At 33.4% G+C, this 21155-nt stretch overlaps 3 protein-coding genes across 4 annotated transcripts; 2 read left to right on the forward strand and 1 right to left on the reverse strand.

Annotated features, from left to right (window-relative positions):
* The first annotated feature begins 261 nt into the window (after positions 1 to 261).
* Positions 262 to 3703, forward strand: LOC112419115 (zinc finger BED domain-containing protein DAYSLEEPER). Its single transcript, XM_024776090.2, has 2 exons — positions 262 to 444; positions 1469 to 3703. The coding sequence occupies exons 1-2, from the start codon at positions 385 to 387 to the stop codon at positions 3497 to 3499; spliced, it is 2091 nt and encodes a 696-aa protein (XP_024631858.1). The 5' UTR covers positions 262 to 384; the 3' UTR covers positions 3500 to 3703.
* A 1527-nt stretch (positions 3704 to 5230) lies between these two features.
* On the reverse strand, positions 5231 to 11877 carry LOC11435290 (formamidopyrimidine-DNA glycosylase). Of its 2 annotated transcripts, none has more exons than XM_003597878.4 (10): positions 11588 to 11877; positions 11431 to 11482; positions 10300 to 10357; positions 8776 to 8844; positions 8573 to 8698; positions 8208 to 8258; positions 7055 to 7132; positions 6724 to 6826; positions 5995 to 6029; positions 5231 to 5912 (listed from the first exon to the last, which is right to left on the reverse strand). In XM_003597878.4, the coding sequence occupies exons 1-10, from the start codon at positions 11814 to 11816 to the stop codon at positions 5523 to 5525; spliced, it is 1191 nt and encodes a 396-aa protein (XP_003597926.2). In that variant the 5' UTR covers positions 11817 to 11877; the 3' UTR covers positions 5231 to 5522. The 2 variants fall into 2 exon arrangements, with proteins under 2 accessions (XP_003597926.2, XP_024631712.1); XM_024775944.2 differs by lacking the exon at positions 6724 to 6826 and adding an exon at positions 6872 to 6971.
* Positions 11878 to 15843: 3966 nt separating this feature from the next.
* LOC11435291 (NADH dehydrogenase [ubiquinone] flavoprotein 2, mitochondrial) lies at positions 15844 to 20465 on the forward strand. The gene is made up of 10 exons (XM_003597879.4): positions 15844 to 16001; positions 16094 to 16126; positions 16214 to 16279; positions 16623 to 16739; positions 18566 to 18643; positions 18740 to 18845; positions 18960 to 19006; positions 19653 to 19730; positions 19833 to 19898; positions 20103 to 20465. The coding sequence occupies exons 1-10, from the start codon at positions 15945 to 15947 to the stop codon at positions 20208 to 20210; spliced, it is 756 nt and encodes a 251-aa protein (XP_003597927.1). The 5' UTR covers positions 15844 to 15944; the 3' UTR covers positions 20211 to 20465.
* Positions 20466 to 21155: the final 690 nt, after the last annotated feature.

Genomic DNA, 21155 nt, shown 5'->3' on the forward strand with positions numbered 1-21155 from the left:
CCGATCATGACTTAGTTGGTAAGGATAATGCATTTTTTTTATAATATACATTTTTTTTTATTAGTTGAGTTAAGATTTGTGAACTTTTGTCTTGGGTGGATTTATTAAAAAATATATCAAATAATATTAGATTTGATAATTGATTGATACAAATATTTGAAGGATTTTGTTTTTTGTTTTAGGGAAATATTTGAGGGGAAAATAAACAAACATTGGAAGGAGGATTTAGTAATATATAAATATAAGAACTAGGTTAAAAAACAACATTGGAGAAAACATATAAATCTTGGAACCCTTCTTAACTGGTTTGTTTCTGGGTTTTTGCTTCAGCCGCAAGGAGTGACTGACTATTCACACCACACACAAACATTCATACCCTTTCAAATGCAACAACCTGAATCATCTTCTTCCCTTGTTCCTCTTCCAACGACGCCACAACCAAAGGTTCGTTCTTTCTCTCTTCTTTTTTCGCTAGTCACAAACACACATCTTTGTTTTTCTCTGTTTTTGTTTCATCAATGCAATGCTGCTTTTACTAGTTGATTCATATGTGTCATGAATGAATGAATGGTTGAATTAGGTTAGGTTTTGTTACTATTCCATTCTTATATATATATAAAATTAAATTCCATAACATGATATTATTGAGAGAGTTCTTAACATGATTCCAACCCTAAAAAATAATTTAAAGTTTAATTTTTTATTAAAGGGTCCCTATGAATTATGGACACGTCGATACCGATAATAATTTAAGATAAAAACTAATTTCAATGCAAGTAATCACATGACAATTCGGACACCCGAAAGTATCGGTGGGGACACGTTTTCGAGGGAAACCCATATAAAAAGATCATATCTTTTGTTGCCGACTCGAAGATTAAGCTTGTAGGGTATTCTTGTGTGACACACCTTCGATCGAAAGTGTTAGTGGTGAAACCCGTATAAAAAAATCATATCTTTTTTCTTCTTCTTTTCTGGTGGACTAAATTGGGCGTCACATTTTATCTCATATGGGGTATAATGAGTCTTTACTTTATATTTAATAAAGCTAGTTTAGATAAGTTTCTAATTCATGGGAGTTTTTCAATTAAATTAAGTTTATGATTCTCCACTTGAGTGTTTGTTTATAGAAAAGTCCAATGAGTGAGCTTCTGAAAAATGAAAAAATTGAATGCAGATTATATTTTTTATAAAAAAAAGCAGAGTTAGTATGCAAAGTCGTGACTCTGACAACCTAGATTTGCAGATTAAATGAGAGAATTGATTGTTTAAACAACTCACGGTATTGTGATACGGTTACTTTAATATTTGTTTTTCTGTTAATGTTTGTCAATAAGTTTATTCAAACTAACTAGAAGTAATCAGGGTTCGAGTTCAACCGATTTTTAAACTATGTTAGTCTACTTTTGAAAGGAAAAATTATGTTAGTCTATTGTTTCACTCTGTTTGTCTTTTTATGTTCATATAGGACTACACCTGTTTTAATGCCATGGAGTTACCTAATTCTGAAATACAACCCCATAAGCATGTGAAAAGGAAATCTTCTGTATGGGAACACTTCACTGTGGAGAACACTGACGAACCAGGATGTGTCAGGGCCCGCTGTAAAGGTTGCCAAAAATTGTTTGCTTATATAAATGGTTCTAAACAATCTGGCACTAGCCATCTCCGTAGGCACGTTTTAATATGTTCGAAAAATCCACAGGCCAAGCATTCCAAAACTGGTGTTGATCCACATAAGAAGCGAGCTAGAGCAAAATCTTCAAAAACTGGTGTTGATCAACATAAGAGGCAAGATAGAGTAAAACCTTACTTTACTTCTATCTCATATTCTCAGGAGCGTTGCAATGATAAAATTGCCAAAATGATTATTTTGCACGATTATCCACTTCATATTGTGGAACACAAAGGTTTCAATGATTTTGCGCGGGCACTTCAACCGCAGTTCAATCCACTGAGCTTAAACACTGTCCAAGGGGATTGTATTGCCATTTACCTCAGAGAGAAGCAAAACCTTTTGAATCTTGTTGACAGGATTCCTGGACGAGTCAACCTTACCTTGGACTTGTGGACTTCAAATCAGACAACGGGCTATGTTTTTCTTCGTGGGCACTTCATCGATGGTGATTGGAACTTCCATCATCCCATTCTTAATGTTTTTGCCGTACCATATCCTGATTTGGATGGTTCCTTGAATCAAACTATAGTGACATGCCTAAAGAGTTGGCATTTAAAGGGTCGCCTGTTTTGCGTTCTATTTGATAAACTCTTTTCCAATGAGACTTTGATGGGAAATGTGAGGGATCTCCTCTCTCTTAAGAACCCTGTGATCCTCAATGGTCAATTATTAAGACAGAGTTGTTATGCTCGTGTGCTCAGTTGCCTTGCATTAGATACTCTTTGGGCAATGCAAGAAACTATTGCTAAAGTTCGAAAAAGTGTGCAATATGTGAAATCATCAAAATTGGTTGAAGAGAGATTTTTGGAGCTTAAGCAAGTACTTCAAGTTCCTAGTAAGATGGATCTGTTGATTGATGACAACAATAAATGGGACACAGTCTACAGTATGCTTGTTGCTGCCTGTGAACTCAAGGAAGTTTTTACCTGTTTTGATGCCTATGATTCCTATTACACGATGTCCCTTACCATGGATGATTGGAAGCAGATTGAAAATCTCTGTGCATGTTTGAAGTTTTTGTATGATGCTGCTAAATTTTTAACCATCCAACCGTACTCAACTGCAAACTTGTTTTTCCTCGAAGTGTCCAAACTTAAGATGCAGTTGACTGAGGCGAGCCAGGATCCTTTCTGTTGTAGTTTAATTACGTCCTTGCAAGAAAAGTTTGATCAGTATTGGAGAGAAAGCTGCTTCATCTTAGCAATTGCTGTAGCCATGGATCCAAGGTATAAAATGAACCTTGTGGAATCTACTTTTGCTAAGATATTTGGTGAGAATGCTGAGCAATTGATAAGAGCTGTTGAGGATGGTCTTCAGGAACTGTTCCTCGAATATAGTATCATGCAAGTGCTTCCTTTTACCGAAACAAATTTTGATGTTGGGTGTGAGACTATGATGAAGACTGAGGCATTTCAAGAAGTATCACTTGATGAGTCCTTTTTTCCTCCTGAAGATGGTATTTCTGATATTCAATTCTATATATCTGACTTTACTACTAACCAACAATATAAGTCAGAATTGAATGTGTATCTGGAAGAGCCCCTAGAGTCAAGTGCACAAGAATTTGATATTCTGAGCTGGTGGAGAATTAATGGATTGAAGTACCCGACATTGTCCAGAATGGCATCTGATATTCTGTCTATGCCGGTATCCACTCTCTCAGCAGATTCTATTTTTGACACAGAAATTAGGAAAATGGATAACTACCGTAGTTTGTTAGACTCTGTGACTCTTGAGGCCCTTATTTGTACTAAGGATTGGTTCCATTGTGGATCAACACCTATTGATGTTTCATGTGCGCTTGTGAAAATGGAGTATTAGATGATACAGTTTTTCTCATTTTCGGGTCTATAGCTTTTAGGTATTGAAATTTTGAAACTGATGATCAAGGTAAACTAATTTTGTGATCAACTAATACTTTTTACTGTTTATAATATACTCTGGTGGTTCTATTTTCATTATTTTGGCTAAAGCCTTTTTGTAATCGACATTGATGTTATACAAAATATTACTCTTTTCGATCTATATATATCTTTTAGTGTGTAAGGTTATACTACATAGTTTAGGAAATATTGAATTTTGACTTGGGTTAAAATACCTCATCCAATCTTTACTTTTTGTATGGTCAGTATAAATATTTTACTGTAACCTAATCATAAGTTGAGTATCTCTCTCTGGTCACTGATGTATCTCCCAAATGTTTCCTCCTCTCCTAGGTGGAAACACTTCAACTTGCATCAGTATAAGTTGTAGAACAGTTAAAAGAATGTAGCAACATAGGTGCCCATTTTTCGTGTGATTATAGCTTCCATCTTTTATCTATATTTGATTTGATTTGTTATGATAAAAATTGTTACTACATGATGATCACTTTAACACGCTCTTCTATCAAATGACATTCATGTAGATCCCACCATTTAAAAATGAGTCCCGCATAAAATAATGATATCTATGTGAATTTTGTTTGATAAGAAAGAGAATTGGAAAGAGACTATTAGAAGTGGGTATTATTAGCACTCCTATAAATTGTTGATATATGGTAAATGAACTTGTTTTAGGTGAACGGATATTAATAGTATTGAGAGTATTATTTCCATTGTGTTGTTTTTATCCATACTGATACTGTATCTTGCTTCATTAAATCTTTGAACTGTATTCTCGTTTGTAACTTGCGTAAGCATAGCTTTAGCTCATTTTATTGTGTTTTATTTTAAACCCTTCGTTCTATAACTTAATTAAGCAAAATTCTCAAACTCTTTTGGTCTATTTTCTCTCTGAGTGTGTGTTTTTTTTTTAAAGGTTGTGGTGTGTTATTTATACGCACAAAAATCGAACACATTATAAGATACAATTCGGATGTGTGTGATGTCAAAACCGTGAAGAGAGAAAAAACCAATATAAAAGTGTGAAACTGCATATACATACAATATAAAAGTCTATAATCGTATATACATACAATGTTATGTCAAATTGCGTTGGAGAAACATTTTCAATTTTCTTTTACTAGTGGAAAACTCTTTGCACAATGAGTTAGATCTGTATATGTTTATAGATTTAAGAGTTTTCCAGATGTAAAAGAGTCTTTAAAATTGTATATATAATTCTAACTTTTTAATCATATTGAGTCGGCTACGTTGACTCATTATCATTATATTTGTTAACTCTCATACTAATCATCAAACCAATTTTATGAGTCTGTTTGTTACGGGTTATTTTGTAAAAAGATTAAATAAAAAAAATCTTTTTTAAACAAAATAATCACCATTAGAAGTTTTTTTTAACAAACGCTACTAGATGTTTTCATCCATTTGTTAACACATTTAATTTTTAAAAAATGAGAACATGAAAATAGTCCAATTCTATCAAATTCCAACCAGACTCACTTCTAGAGTCAATCAAAATAATAAGCTAATTGTCTGTTTGGAACCGCGTTTAGGATGTTCTGATCGCACAATTGGAACAGACCTACTAACGGGAGCTTCAATGTAAACATATTTTTAATTTGTTGGGGACGCCCAAGCAAACATACACTAAACCAATGAGAATATCACATAGACCAAAAATATTTTTTAAGCCTGAAAATTATCCTGTTTAAAAGACGTTAACATTAGCATTTAGTTGCAAAAAACTGAAGGCATCCAACCTTTGTCTTGTTAGCATGTGGAAACTAAATTATCATATAATAGTCGTAACTTGTTGAAGCAAAACCGACCAACAGATAATAAAACCAAAACGTTATCATGCGAATCTATGCTGCAGGAACATGATAAACCATCCTTCTGTTGTTCTAGAGCAGAGTAGGAACACAGCCATGGCCAAAAAACAATTCTAAGCCCAAAAGTTGCTACTTAGCTTTACTCCTAGTACTTCTACTACTTTGATTGCCTTGAACACTTTTCTTTGATTGCTTCTCTCCCTTAGCTTGTTTCCTATTAGTCCCCGAGCCTGGTTTCTTCTTTTCAACTTGATCGCTATCATCATAATTATCAGTACCAGCATCACCATCATTGTCATCGTCACTTTCCTCGGTCTTTTTTCTTTTTGAAGGTTTCTTAGCTTTAGCTCCTGCCTTCGTCCCCTTCTTTGATTTGAGACTTTCCAAATTCTCGTCAGCGCCGTCATTGTTATCATCATCTACACTTGATTTCTTTGAGGCTTTCCCTCTGAGCTTGCCAGTTTCTTTTAGCACTTGTGATCCACTTAGCTTTTGCAACTCTGGCACGTAAGCAGTTGTCTAAGAGCAATAACAATTGCAGATTAGAAATAAATAAAAGATGATGGCAAAAAAAATAAGAGCAATGTTCAGAATGGCATACCCTGCCACCTGCAGTGATGAACTCAATCGTTTTCCCTGCAATCACATGAAAATTATAAATGTTTGGATTTGGCACTGAAAACATATTTTCATTTGTTATTATTGGACGAAAAAAGCAGAGTGTGTTTCATATAATATGTAGGCATAGCAAAAAAACAGAGTACGTAAAAAAGAGCCAAGGAGAAATGAGAACATCAGCCACTTTCAGAAACCCTTTTGAAAGCATTGTGAAGATTGGCATACTTTCTTCTTAGAAATACGCATAAAAATAGTAACAGAGCTTTGACTCAATAGGAGAAACCCGTGAGTTTCAAACTGGAATACTCAATTATTATTAATTATTTCATTTAATACCTTCAAAACAATCAAGGTATAATATATTACTACAACGTCACACTCTCCACAAATATTAAAACTTCGTTTGTAACGTAATCATTCCCCAATAATATGAAGGCACTCTGGATGCTTCAATTTTAACATGAATCCAATAATAGTAAATCACACCAATCAAGAATACAAGTTTAGGGAATTGAATAACACTTGTATTATTTATTTTTTACTGTAATAAAAAAAAATAAGAATACAAGTCATGCAATTTACTACAATTTTAGGGAAATTGCATATGAAATTAAAATATAAGCAGCTCAATACCATAGTAAAAGGGTACGATTCATGTTGCACAAAAAAAAATATTAGTTTTTTATTTTTTACTCAAAGTAGGGAAGCAAACCATCAACAAAAGCTTTGCCGGGCTTCTTTTCACGGGAATGAAATATCCAATTAGTGGGATATTGACTACTATCTGCCCCAACTTCAACTGCTTTTTCGACAACCTGTAAAATAAATTTATTTGTCGATTAATAAACAGTATTCCTCACCACTTATTTTTCCAGGCTTTTTCCCCCATCGAAAATGAAATAACCACTCAAGGGGAAAACGGCTACAGTCAGCATCAACTTCAACCGCAAATTGAATAACCTACAGGTTTTAGCCTCTGTACTTTTTAAGGAGTCTAGACGTTCCAGAACAATAAGCAATTTAAAGGGAACCAGCGTCCCTACCTCTTTAATGCACTTATATAAAGTTGAGCAGCTTTCTCCTGATAGGCTAGAAGCTATCTGCCGTGGATGAATCCTTGCCTGGAAACAAGGGAAATACAATAAGTTACAACTTACATTTACAAGGCATGGAGTAAATTATCGAATTTGATCTTCTCCAAGGCTAGAATAGTAGTTTATTAGCCGCTGAATACAAAAAAGAAGGCCGGAGCAGATACTAAATCCAGTGAAATGCTATTTCCAAAAATTTGAAGCACCTGCCTCCTAAATTCCTAATAATAAATAATTAATAAATACAGATGCAAAAACAACCACCAGCTCTAAAACCTTTCTCATTAAGTAGCATTGGCCTCATGAATCAAACAATGTCATAATGTTTCATCATGAATCTTGTCCGGTGACAGACCATTTGATTCCAAATTGTTCCTAATTGTTTGACCAATTGAATTATAAAATTCTAGTAAACAATAATAGTTGCTAACAGCTTATAGAATCATCTAGACCAATTTCAATTCTGTATAAGGGTAGATGATTTCAGTACCCAAATAATAAGTTAAGAACACAACTCTGAATTCAATATTCATTTTATATTCTTACAGAGCATAATTGTTCCTCAAGGTGACAGCCTAACGATCAAATCCCCTTTTTATTATATGTATACCCACACACAGACACAATAAATCTTCATATATAAGACTAAAAGCAACTAATAAGCATCATACGTTCCAATATAATTCTTATAAAAAGAAATTATGCTTTATTCATTTATTTCCCATTCCAACTAGATTTCAGACCATTCTCAATCTTGATAACATGAACAAGTATCTATCTGTTCAATCAGCATAAGGTCAAGGATATAAAAGAAACCTAGGGAGGACTAGATAAAACGATCATCTTGCTGATGCAATATTAATACAACCAAGTATATGATATTAGTCTATTAAAACTCAATTAAGTTCATTGATTTTTTTTGAATTCATATGTGATCACTGCCTATTAACCATTATATCACCATACATTTAAATTGCTAAAAAGATCAAGTTTAGATGAGAATTAAAATTTAATAAGTTATACATTCAAAAATCTTCAATAGTTAAGAAAATACATGGAAAATATCAAAGATCAAAATCATTGAGGAGATAAAAGATCCACTTACTTGGTACAGCACTTCATCTGCAACCCAATTTCCAATGCCTGAAATATAGCTCTGCAGAGGATGGAAATTTTATATCTTTAATAAATGTTAAAGTCAACAGGAATATAAAGTTGGAACATCAGATTCTTATGCATTGTAAAAGCGCAACAAGAGAAAGATGTAAAAGACACAGAAATCAGAAATGTAAAGGGCTTTGCTTTAAGAAAAACTACACTCAAGTTAGCGTATCAATATAAAAACAGAGAAAAAGAATGCACATGTATAGTAAGATAATGATTATATCCTGATCATAAATAAACAAATTAAAAATTTAAAAGACAAAAAAATAAAATATTTGGGAAGTGATAAAAGTAAGCAGTTAATACTTGATCTAGTAATAAAGCCTTGATTTCAGTTTTCTTCTTGTGCAAACGCTCAGTAAACTCATCAAGTGTCATGAAATCAAAAAGTGCATCAGGTCCAAGCTCAGATATGGGAGGCACTGATGTCGGCTATATCATGAAAAAAATACAGTTAATATCAAACTCTTATTAATATGGATGACAGTTTGCAAGTAGGGTCACAATACATCTTTGAGCAGGCGAACTCTAGCAAATCGCCTTTTGTCGGTGAAAGACAGCTCCAAACCATCGTCTAGCTGCAGCAATGTGATTTAATCTGGTTAATACTCTTTTGAAGCTCACATAAATGACAATACTCACTAGGGAAACATATCATCAAATATCAAAGCTAACTATGCATGCGAAGAAAATTGAAAAATCAAAAGACAAATCCCCTAAGCACAGAGGCACAACTTCATACCGATTATGCTCTTATGTATGAAATGGAAAGATAAAAAAAGTCAAATGCGAGGAAACATGTAGAAAGTTCAAACTGCAGATGTTGAGAAAATCTAATGACTTCAAATTTGGAGAGCTAACTCAACCCCAAAAGTTGGCTCAAGGAATGAGGATAGGCCAAGTCTTACAAGGGGAATATTTTAACAATATCTCCGACGGGTGTGGGATCTCAACGAAATGCTTCACTACATCTACAGACTAGAATTTAATAAAAATTTAAAACCACAGTATGTAACATGAAAGTAAATATATGTCATTACATGACGACATTACAAAACATCTTCACAAGCACTGCCGCCCCAAAATAATATCCACCAAATTGGAAACAAGCATGAAACTCACCACATGACAATACAAAAAAACTCCTGACACAAGCTTTCACATAGCTATTTTACAGAAAAAACTTAAACTTACAAACTGAATGTAATCAGAATCTTACACCCTTCTGCTTCACAGAAATATAGAAAGTTTTTCTTTCCCGTATACATGTTAAAGTGAAGAACTCCCTTCATCGACTATAACAAAAAAATAAAAACTATAACATATATTCGTCTATTTGATCTTCAAGGTATTGTATGGTCTTTGTATTCTTGTGAAATTTAATCCATCAGTTGAAGTTGCCAATGTGTTAGGGAGTAAGAGCACTTGGCTTAATCCAACAGGTTAAGAACCTAGTTTGTTCTATACCTTCTAAGCAAGGGATATAAACTACATTGTGTGATCAGAGTCCTAGTGTACTATAAATAAAGGTTAGATGTCATGGAACAGTAGACAGCCTCTAAAGAGCTTTTAGTGAATACATAGCATTTTCTCGCTCCAAACATGTTCACTCTCCCCATTTTCTCAATAATCTTAAAAAACTTGAACATTCAAAGTTTTGGAAAATATTCGTGTTGTTGTCTTACATTTTGGACAATATCAGTGTCCATGTCCAGGGTTTGTGTCCTTGTAATTGACAAGAAAAGTAATGTTTTCTCGCACCATGAAATCACGTATGGATGTAGACAAATGCATATGTATGATATATAGTAGTCACAGATGGACTCTAGCCCAACTCTAACATATAGGCTAATCGCATCTTACAACTGAACACAGATCTTATGAGTTACGAGTCCACAGCAAACAGTCCACTTCAATTTGTCATCATTCATCAAATAAAAAACATAGCATCGGATTCTGAGTTGTTACAAGCCCAAAGACTCAAGTGGTAAAGTTCAAAGCATTCTGCTCATCAAAGGAGTGACAGTTGTTACCTGAATAAAAAACTTTGAATACTTGGAAGGCCATTCATCCTCGTCATTTACAGCAGACCTGTGAAGAAGTTTATATCATTACATTAACCACTGAGAGAACTTATAGGTGTCAAATCATTGCAGCAAAATAACACACAAAGCTCATTGAGGTATGGAATATTAGCTCAAAATCAAATTAAAAACTGTACCACCCATTACACAGAAGGATAAATAAGAAATTACCCTAATGAGAGCACTTAAAGTTAATTCGCATTCTGAAGTTAATTCCTACCATAATTTTACATCTGAGCTTGGATCAAATAATTTTTTGTTACACGTGTATGCTTCAAACACCGCAAAATAACATTTTCGTATTCAAATTTACATTTTCATACTATTTCATGAATCATGAACTTAATAAAATGCCAACATTCGTCGGTGTTCTCCAGACACAGTCACCTAGTTGCATAGATGAAAAAATATAGATAACAGCATTTCTCTGATAATTTGCAGCCCGAGAGTATAAATATGTCTTCAAGAAAATGTAAAACTTAAAAAACATTCGCTATATATACCAGGGGATCCAATTCAGCTCAACACATGAGAATGAGTATCCATGCAAAACATTTTACAGCTTGTAGCTCTTAGTAGCACTACAAATTATAATGTAATTAGTTTCATACATAAATTTCCTATATTGATGTAGAAAGCAAAAAAATCACTTTAATGAAACTATAAATCTCAATCCAATCCAACAAAGTCTTGACAAAAAAGAAACATGATATTGTAAATCTGGAAAATGCATTATAATCAGAGAGTCTATATCATTGAATTTTTTAAAACTTGAGTATAACGTGTGAAGTAGAGATTAGCTAACGACAATGAAACACTCGCACACTGATAGCTAACGACAATGAAACACTCCACACTGACACGTACACGCAGACACAACCCTAAAACGTCAACACTTATAATTATTTAAAGGGAAATGCTAACAAGTGCCCCGGGCACCGGTTAGCAAGAACCTTTAAAAAAATATACATACAATTGAATATAATTCACATTTGGACACTGACATGTGTCAAACATCGAACACATTTTCAATCAGAAGTGTCGGTGTAACCGAGCTTAACGACACTCCATTGGCCTCACCTTTTATACTTTGTTACAGCAACACCCTTGATGTATACAGCACCAGCCATACCTAACACAGTCACAATCATAAATCGTAAGAAACTCGTAAGCTAGGGTTTCAAAAGGTAAGAGTGAGAGGGAGAGAGAGAGAGAGAGAGAGAGAGATAGAGAGTACCGAATTGAAAGGAAGGAAAAGGAGGAGAATCAAGCTGAAGCCACATATTCTTCCCCTTCCGGCGAGCTGCAACAATCTTCTTCCCAACAACGGAAGCTTCGAACTCTTCGCGAGAGACACCGTCGATGACTTTGTTATCATCGGCGACGATGCATTTGGTTATCTTCTTTCCGATACAGTTCTCTTCCACCGCTCTTCTCGCCGCCTCTACCTCCGGTAGCTCCGGCATTATGCTCGGTCGTGACTGTGATGGAGTTTTCCCGCGTTGCTTCTCTGTTCTTTCAAGCACGATATTCTATGTTATACCGTTACGATTCAACATGCGTTTAAATCGTGTCCGTTCATAGCGGTTTTGCTGCGGGACAAACAACGGCTGTGATTCCACGCCCATTAATTATTTTCTAATTTTTTTCAATTTTTTTTTTTATATATATTTCACCAAATTGAATAAATGCAAATGAAATGGAAATATTCTAACACCTTATTTGATCCATATTATTTTTTGGGAAATGCTAACCGGTGCCCCCGGGTCCTGGTTAAGGATAATAAAAAGGGAAATTATATATTAATTATTGCATTGAAAAGGGAAATTATTACCATAAAATGAAGTTTTGTTGACTTATTTATGGATTAATTAAACAATTTTCAATGCAATAATTAACATATAATTTCCTTTTTATTATCCTTAACCAGTGCCCCGGGAGTACCGGTTAGCATTTCCCTTATTTTTAAGCATAGTGGATTAATGGTGCAAGCTAGGATACTCCAAAATGGAGACATATTGCATCGGATACCAATGTTTCATGGATACTTTTGGATATGTATCCACGGAGTATCGGATACCAATGCTTCATGAATGCTTTTGTGAAAATGTATCAAGAATTCTAATGGTATGAGGTAAAAATTATTTTTTTAATTCTCAACAAAAACAAAAAAACTTATATTTATTAACGATGTAGTTAGACTTAGTTGAAAATATTTTGTTCGTTCAAGACATTGTACCTCCAACTTTCAAAAAAGGGAAAACAATGATGGAAATACGCCTTCATATATCTTGTTTCTTCTAATAAAACATATGAACAAATTATGAAAAAATATACACAAAGCACGTAGATAATAAGAAATTGGTTGAAAAAATACATGTTTTAATAATCAGTTAAAAACAACTATTATTCAAGAAAGTAAAATGCCTTCGTAAAAAGTTCCAACATTGTTTGTTGAAAACCACGTAACTAATCATAAATCAGTTGAAAACATAAATATGAATAATAAGTTGAAAACAACTCTTATTTAAGAAAGCAAAACATTTGAGTTTTAGTTTCAACATTATTTAAGATAAACAAATTTAAAGATATTTACCTCAAAAAAAAATTTCATCATTTTCAACCTGTAAAATTAACACAATGAGAAAGGGAGAAAAGTGAGAGAACAGAGAGAAAGAGAAAGACAAAGGGGTTTATCAACACAAAACGTAAATGTTTAAATTTATATTTGACAAGGGGTTTCGTAAAAATGTTTTTCCATTGACGATCATTATCAATGAACTTAATTTCATAAATACCATTCTAAACAGAGTCTCTTATCTAATGATGTTTAATTTCAATATGCTTTGTCGCTAGTGTAAAATAGGTTTTTTGGAAAATCAGATAACATATGTTTTTTCATAGAAATGTTACTCTCATTGGTTTGGTAACCTTCAAGTTGATATTTCATCCATAGAAGTTATGTGACATACCTTGTTGACAAGATGTATTTTGCTTATGTAGTAGATAGGGCAATTGTGCTTTGCCTCTTGATTTAATATAAGCATAAACTTTCGCCAATAAATTGACAGATACCACTAGTGTTTTTTCTTTTAATTTTATCTCCAACATAGTTAGCATTATATAATTAATATAGTAACTCGTATTCAAATGATTTTTTTGCAAAATAAACCAATGTTAGCAGTAAGATATATCTAAAGATTAGCTTAGCTGAAGTTAAGTGAGATTATTTCGGTATACCTTTTGATCTACATTGTCACTTGACTCATATTTACAAAGTGATCAAACGGAATAATTAGTGTGTGTGGATGGCTTACGAATTCTAACATATCATAATATTCATTAACCATTTACTCAACATAATTAACAATATACTATTACATTATGTAATCCATCAAAACAAAAATAAAATAAAATTATGTAATGCATCTAAAATGGCAAGCTTTGAGGTCAAACTAACACAACTCTAAAAAAAATGTACCCAACAATTAAAAGTGTAAGTTTACTACACATTTGTTGGGGGATTCAAGAGGAGTTTTCAAAAATTTAATCCTTTTAGCGAAACAATCCCAATAACGAATATTGATTAAACCATTAATCACAATTCAAATGGAAACCTAAACACAGTTAAAGATTCATGTGTTGAAGTGATGATGGGAAACGATGCAAGATGGTCATGAGCCTCGCACAAACGACATCGCCTCTACTCAATCCACATGAGCACAAATTGAAACATTGTGATATCCGTTCCATGCGAGGGATTATGACTATTAAGTTTTACATGCTTAAGTAGTGCATGCTCTTCTTCTATTTATAAAGAACAAGTCACCAAACCCTTGATGCTTATTAGATTGGGTTTAACCCAAAGTAAGTCTAATATCAATTAAATTAATTCATATTTAATTAATTAAATTTCAACCCTCTTTTTTGAACAAAAGTATATATAATTAAATAAATATGATTAATTAAATATCATTTAACATAATCATTGAACTTTATACATGCGTCTCTGTCGATTCTTATAACGTTAGTAATATCATCAAATGTTATATTTAATATCATAAACAACGAGCGATATTAGACAACATATTACTAATGTTATATTTAACGAGCAAAAAGACGTGCACTCATGTGGCCGTCTTTCCGTTTTTTATTGTTTTAACACGTGTAGATTATGAACTATATTTTATAAATTTTTTGCGTGTGAATTGCAAACGATATTTTATATAGATTTTTTTATATAGATTAAAATTATAAGTATAGATATTTGTGATTTTCAAATGTAACAAACTCAACAAATCATATTTACATTTTTCAATGACAACAATAATATAACAAATATAACAAAAATTCTTATCTTTTTAAATAACACCAACAATATGATATAGATTAAAATTATAAGCATAAATATCTATATCTATACTATATATAAAAAATAGCCCCTTTTGACCTTTTTGGGATGACATTTTCTTTTTCTCATATTACCCCAAACTTTAAATACAAATAACACTTATAATAAATAGATAATAGTAAATTCAAATACTTAAAGAGTGTAAAAAATTCAATATTTATTGTCTACGAAATATCAAATTTTTCCTTATCTTTTTTTTGTTGTCAAGTAGCCTAGTGGCTAGAGCTTACACAATTAAATTATGGAGAAGTGGAGTGTCCGGGGTTCGAACCTCGGCCCCTGCATATAATATGCAATATCCCTACCAACTGAGCTAAGCTCACGAGGATTTTTCCTTATCCTTTATTCCTTTAAAAAAGATAATTGATGCAGTGAATTCAAAATAAATAAAAAATGTAACAAACACGATATGAATATATGTCCAAATTTTCTTTATGCTTTAAAAAGTGAAACAAACTAGACCGAACCTATATAAGATTTTGGACTGACTTTTTCATTATCCGAATTATACTATAAAATAATTTTTTCTTTAATAATGATTGTTGTCGGTGTCATTACAAAAATAAGAGTTTAAATTATATTTTGTTATTATATTTTTGATCTCATTGAAATAGGTAAACAATGCTAGTTTGATTTGTTATAATTTAAAAGCAACAATAATTTATATTTATACTTTTAATCAAAATCAAAATTTCATAAAAAAATATCGCTCATAATTTTCAAACTTTAACGCGATAAAAAGAACGAAAAGACGAATACTTGTATTCGTCTTTTCACCAGTTATTATATAAATTTTGTTTAAGAGTATAATTAGAATAACAAAAATCAGCCCAGAATCTTTCTAAAACCTCGTATATAGTATAAATATCTAAAGAAACATATTACTACTACCTAAGTGACGAAAATGTCATACAAACCAAAATGATCGGCCAACAATCACAAGAGTTTAACCCTGGTACATGCCCATGACGAGATTCGAAGTTTTGAACCCAAACAAAATGTCGCGCAATCTCATCCATACATGTGTCGACATAAAATTGTTATCATCGAACGGTCATCAAGGTGCCACATCTCTACATTCTCTTACACTACACCCTTCTTCACTACTCTCTCTCTCTCTCTCTCTCTCTCTCTCTCCCCCTCCCTCCGATCCATTGTTTGGTTTCACCTTGTTCCTCCCAAAATGCTAGCACGCCTCGCCGCAAATCGTCTCAACCAGATCCGTCAAACTTTCCATCAGGTTTTCTTTTCAATCTCTCACTTCTATTTCTTCTTCGTTTTTATCTTCAATTTGTTTGATTTTTTTTCTTCCGTGTTTTCCCTTTTTCGCAGCCATCAAGGGCTTTCTCAACCGCTCTCAATTACGTAAGTGTTCTTCAAATTATCCTTTTCTTAGTTTTCATTTTCAATGTTGTGATTGTTGATTGTATCAATTTTTGAATTGGGTTGCAGCACCTTGACTCTCCGGACAATAATCCCAATCTTCCATGGGAATTCAATGATGCTAACAAAGCAAAGGTAATTTTTTTATTGTTTTCAAATTCTAAAATTTCAAACTTGGAATGTGTGATGATTTATCAATATGTAGCTGTAATTCAGCTCATTACCCTTTACTTTGATTATTGATGATTAATTGAGTTTAACATTTAGAGTTAAAAGCTAATTAGAGCAGAAAATAATGCATAAGAGGGTGTAGAATTTATGAATATATATGCTTTACTGATTGGTTTAATCAATAATGTTTCTATGATTTTTGGATTATTAGTTCCGTATTGATATTATGTATGTGATCCTGTTTAGTTTCTAGGATGTGTTTTTAAGATTCTAAAGTTCCAATGATTTTAATCTCTGTTAATTATAGGTTAAGGAGATTATATCTCACTATCCATCCAACTATAAGCAATCTGCAGTGATTCCTCTGCTGGATCTTGCCCAGCAGCAGCATGGAGGTTGGCTTCCTGTTTCTGCAATGGATGCGGTATGTTGAACTCTTTCGTGAAATATTCTTATTAAGTCCAGATAAGATAAGATCAGAATGATAGCTTTGTATAGAGAGCTGGGGGTAGCATCTGTTGTAAAAAAGATTAAAGATTATTGCCTTCGGTAGTTGGGGCATGTTTGGAGAAGACCTGTAAATATAGCAAAGAGGAACAAAGGGCAGATTAGATACTGTATAACAGGTAGAAGTGAAGGAAGATCATAGTATTCAACTATAGGCTAGACTATTTAAAGGGGTTTATACATTTGTTTTTTGGAATGACAAATGTCAGTGTTATGTTTTGTGTGGGGATAGAACTCTTAACCACCTTATCACTCCACTCCTTAACTCCACCACGGTCTCACCCCACCACCAAGCCTACCTTATATCCACTGAGTTTAGATTTGAATGGTAGTTCATGGCAGCCTTTTTTAAGATGGTTCCCATTAGATTAGTCAATAGCGCGCTATAGAGGCGTAGCAACAAGAAACCGCTATGGTGGGTGTCGTAACGGCACGGTTCCAGATAGTGCCCGCTGTAGCTGCTATATTGGTTTGCAGTAGCGGATCCTGACCTGCTATTGGATTTTAGCAGGAAAATTACAAATTGGCCTTAATTTTAAAACTATGTTATGAGACCCATGGTATTGTCTTCTATCCTATGTTTGAATTATGTTGCTTTCAGTGTATTTTATTTCTTGCAATGTGTTTGTAGTTTATTGTTGTTGGTGTGTTAATTTTTCATTTTATCATATTATAAAACTTTTGGTATGCTGTGTACGCGTGTAATACTTTTATAACAGCCACCATATTTCTGTTATAGGCATCAACGCTATCCAATAAACTTAAATTTTTATAATAGATTTTTAATTTGCTGTCACAACTCACAAACCACCATTTATAGCATCCATTGATTTGTGTAGCAGACCTTTCACAATTGAAAAAGGCTTTGGTTATTATTGCTGGCGATATCTAGAAGACTAACCATTCTATGTTTTAAGTCTATGCATGCATCAAGGTTTGGTTGTTTATGTACTCAACACTCTTTTCCTTAAAAAAAAAAATGTACTCAACATTCTTCTATATAAGTAGTCACTATCATTTATGTTAAGGCCCCAATGTGAATTTAGGCTCAAATGGGCTGATGCCCCATCAGCTGCCCAAGCCCACGGCGTAGGGATATTTTTTAGGAAATATAAGAAGAGCAAGGAAGAGAATGCTGACGTGGTAGAGAGTGGGGGTGGACTAGTTGTGATTAATTTTGTTATATGGATACAAAGGGGAGTGAACGGGTATCTTTGAAATCATTGGTGAGTTTATGAAGCACGGATACGGATACGTACACCAGACACGACACGGACACTGACACCGCTAATAATTTGAGAAAATCGCATAATTCAGTGTAATTATATGTGTCGGTGTCGTGTTGGTGTTGGACACGACATGTGTCCGACATCGGGACACACCTAATTCGAGGAGTGTCCGTGCTTCATAAAGAAGCAGAGAGTATTCTTCTATGTAGCATGCTCTGGGTAGTGTGAATGTGATTCCACTGATAGTATTTTCCATTTCATAAATAATACTTGATACGTTCTCCATTATTTCCCTTTATTCAGTGACAGTGTTTTATCCATTAATTTCTTAATTTTCTGTTCTAGTTCCTATCAGATCAATTTAATTGAGTTTTGCTTGTAATTTCCTATTGCTATGGTACACCACCGAAAGTCCTAAATTTACATATTGTTTGTAAACTGAATAATAAATTTCTTAATAATGGTAGAAGCTATTTAAATCCTTTATTAACAAACAGTTTTGTGAATCATTCAGGTGGCTAAGGTTATAGAGGTTGCCCCTATTCGAGTATATGAGGTTGCCACATTTTACTCAATGTTCAATAGATCTAAGGTGAAAGTCATTTCTTCTGCGTTGCTTTTATTTCTGCTAATTCACAGTAGTATAGGCCAAAACTTACTGGATCAACCGCCTGCTTTGAATTTTCAGGTTGGCAAATATCATTTATTGGTCTGTGGAACAACACCTTGTATGATACGAGGTTCACGGGAAATTGAAGCAGCTTTATTGAAACACTTGGGAGTGAAACGAAATGGTTAGTTCACCTTTGCTAATTTCTCCATTTATCAATGAACCTGATTTTATTCTTGATAAATTTGAACCGTATCTTTTTCATAAGAATTAGTTTTGTTTTACCTTTGATTTGCAGAAGTAACACAAGATGGTTTCTTTTCTGTTGGAGAAATGGAATGCATGGTGAGTTTTTCTGTTGCAGAAGTAACACAAGATGGTTCCTAGTATTCAATGCTGTAGTAATTATTTGCACTGAGGCAATCATTGTATATAGGGATGAATTACATGAAGGACAAAATTGGACTTTCTGATGGTCATTATTTCAATAGTCTTGGACATGTTTGATATTTGATACATGGATATCTTTGATGTTTGATATAGTGTGTAATTTCGAGTATTTTTCCGTTTTCAGTATGTGAAGTTATAATGCAGCGGGCCGAGCTGGTTGGCTTTAGTATTTGCCAGCCAGGAAGTTTAAACTGCTGCTAAAATAAGACAGGGCACAGTACCAGCTCTTGACTGCATAAGTTTTCTTGGTGCAAGATAGACTGTGCCATACATTAGTTTTTTTATAAAGAAAGGTCATATAAAGTTATCCAAATAACCCCTTAGAAATTTAGCCGAAGAAAATGACCTTTATGACATTAATATATAACTGAGAAAGATGAGAATCACCATGGTGGTTGGTATGTGTTTTCCTATGATCGGTGTTTATGTGTCCAGACCTTATTAGAGTTCTTTATGAAGTCCAAAGGAGTGCCAATGTGATGATCTTGACCACTGTTTTATTAGCAGCTAATGCATGATTGAAGTTGTTGGTGTTGTGCAGGGATGCTGTGTGAATGCTCCCATGATTACAGTGGCTGATTACTCTAATGGATCAGAAGGATATACTTATAATTACTATGTATGCCTTTCCTCTTTTCACTCTTTTTTTTGGGGAGGGGTTTATTAGTGTGCGTGTACTTTTGAAGAACTCTTAATATGTCATATTGATGCTTGATTGCAGGAAGATGTGACCCCAGAGAAAGTAGTTGAGATAGTGGAAAAGCTGAGAAAGGGTGAGAAGCCACCGGTAAGAGTAATCACCATGATCTATTTCGTTACTGTCATTGTTTTAGATACTCAGCGACATTGTTGAGAAAACATTCTGTTTTCATTTTATATTTTAGCTGCAAAACTGTTCCTTTTTTCAGCATATGCTTTCAAAGATCAAAATGTTTTCTGAAATCAAACATACTCTAACCTTCTCTGAATATGATTTTCTTTTGGTATTTAGCACGGCACACAAAATCCACATCGGATTAGGAGTGCACCTGAAGGAGGGAATACTACATTGTTAAGTGAGCCCAAACCTCCTCCATGCCGTGACCTGGATGCCTGCTGAAGTGTGTATGTGGTACCTTTTGCCTTCAATAATGTGAGGCTTGCACATCATCAAGCTTGCCTTAATTTGAACATTGTCAAATTATTAGATGCTCAACCAATTTTTGTATTAACTGGCCTGGATGGCTCTGTTCCATAAAACGCCACAAATCACTTGGCTTGTTTATTATTTCACTTCAGTGTTATCTATGTCTTTATGTACTCTGTACATCAATTTATCATCTTAAGTGAAATGAAATTTGAGATTACGACGACATCCAATAATATAGTTAAATTGGTTAATTATGTTGATATTCTTCATCCGTTTGAGTGGGATGGAATTGAGTTATTTCATTCAACAATGGTCATGCAATTGTGAACAATGTAACATATCCTGGCAGGTTATTATCATTGAATGAAATGAGTTGTCTAAGGAGTATCAGTATTTGACAATCAAGGAAAAGTCCACGGCAGGACCGAACACAAATTTAGGAAAACGACGTTTAAAAATTGTTTGCTTATTAGTTAGGAACACAATCAGACTCTATCTATCATCCAGCTGAACTTGGATTATTAGATCAAATTCTCATGAGAATTGGAGGGTTTAAGACCAAAAAACTTATTAACATGGTTGAGTTTTGCAAAATTTTCTTTCGTTTTATTTTATTTTATTTTTATGGTATGATAACTAATTAAAAAGGATTTTCCTTTCAATATATTTGATTTGTATATTGTTTTCCCAACATAAAATGATATATTGAACAAGAGATAAAGATAAAAACTTTGAATATCTCTCGTGTTGCTAAATGCTTAACAATTCCACTGCTGTTTTTTCATGTTTTGAGTTTGTACACATAAGAAGTTGATTTTATTCACCAGAAGTTGTTTAACGGTGACTATGTAATTATCAATCATCTATTTATTTTCTTATCCTATCATATCAGTTTATAACTAAATCTTACTAAAA

Source organism: Medicago truncatula, chromosome 2, assembly GCF_003473485.1.
Source record: "Medicago truncatula cultivar Jemalong A17 chromosome 2, MtrunA17r5.0-ANR, whole genome shotgun sequence".
Classification (NCBI taxonomy): Eukaryota; Viridiplantae; Streptophyta; class Magnoliopsida; order Fabales; family Fabaceae; genus Medicago; species Medicago truncatula.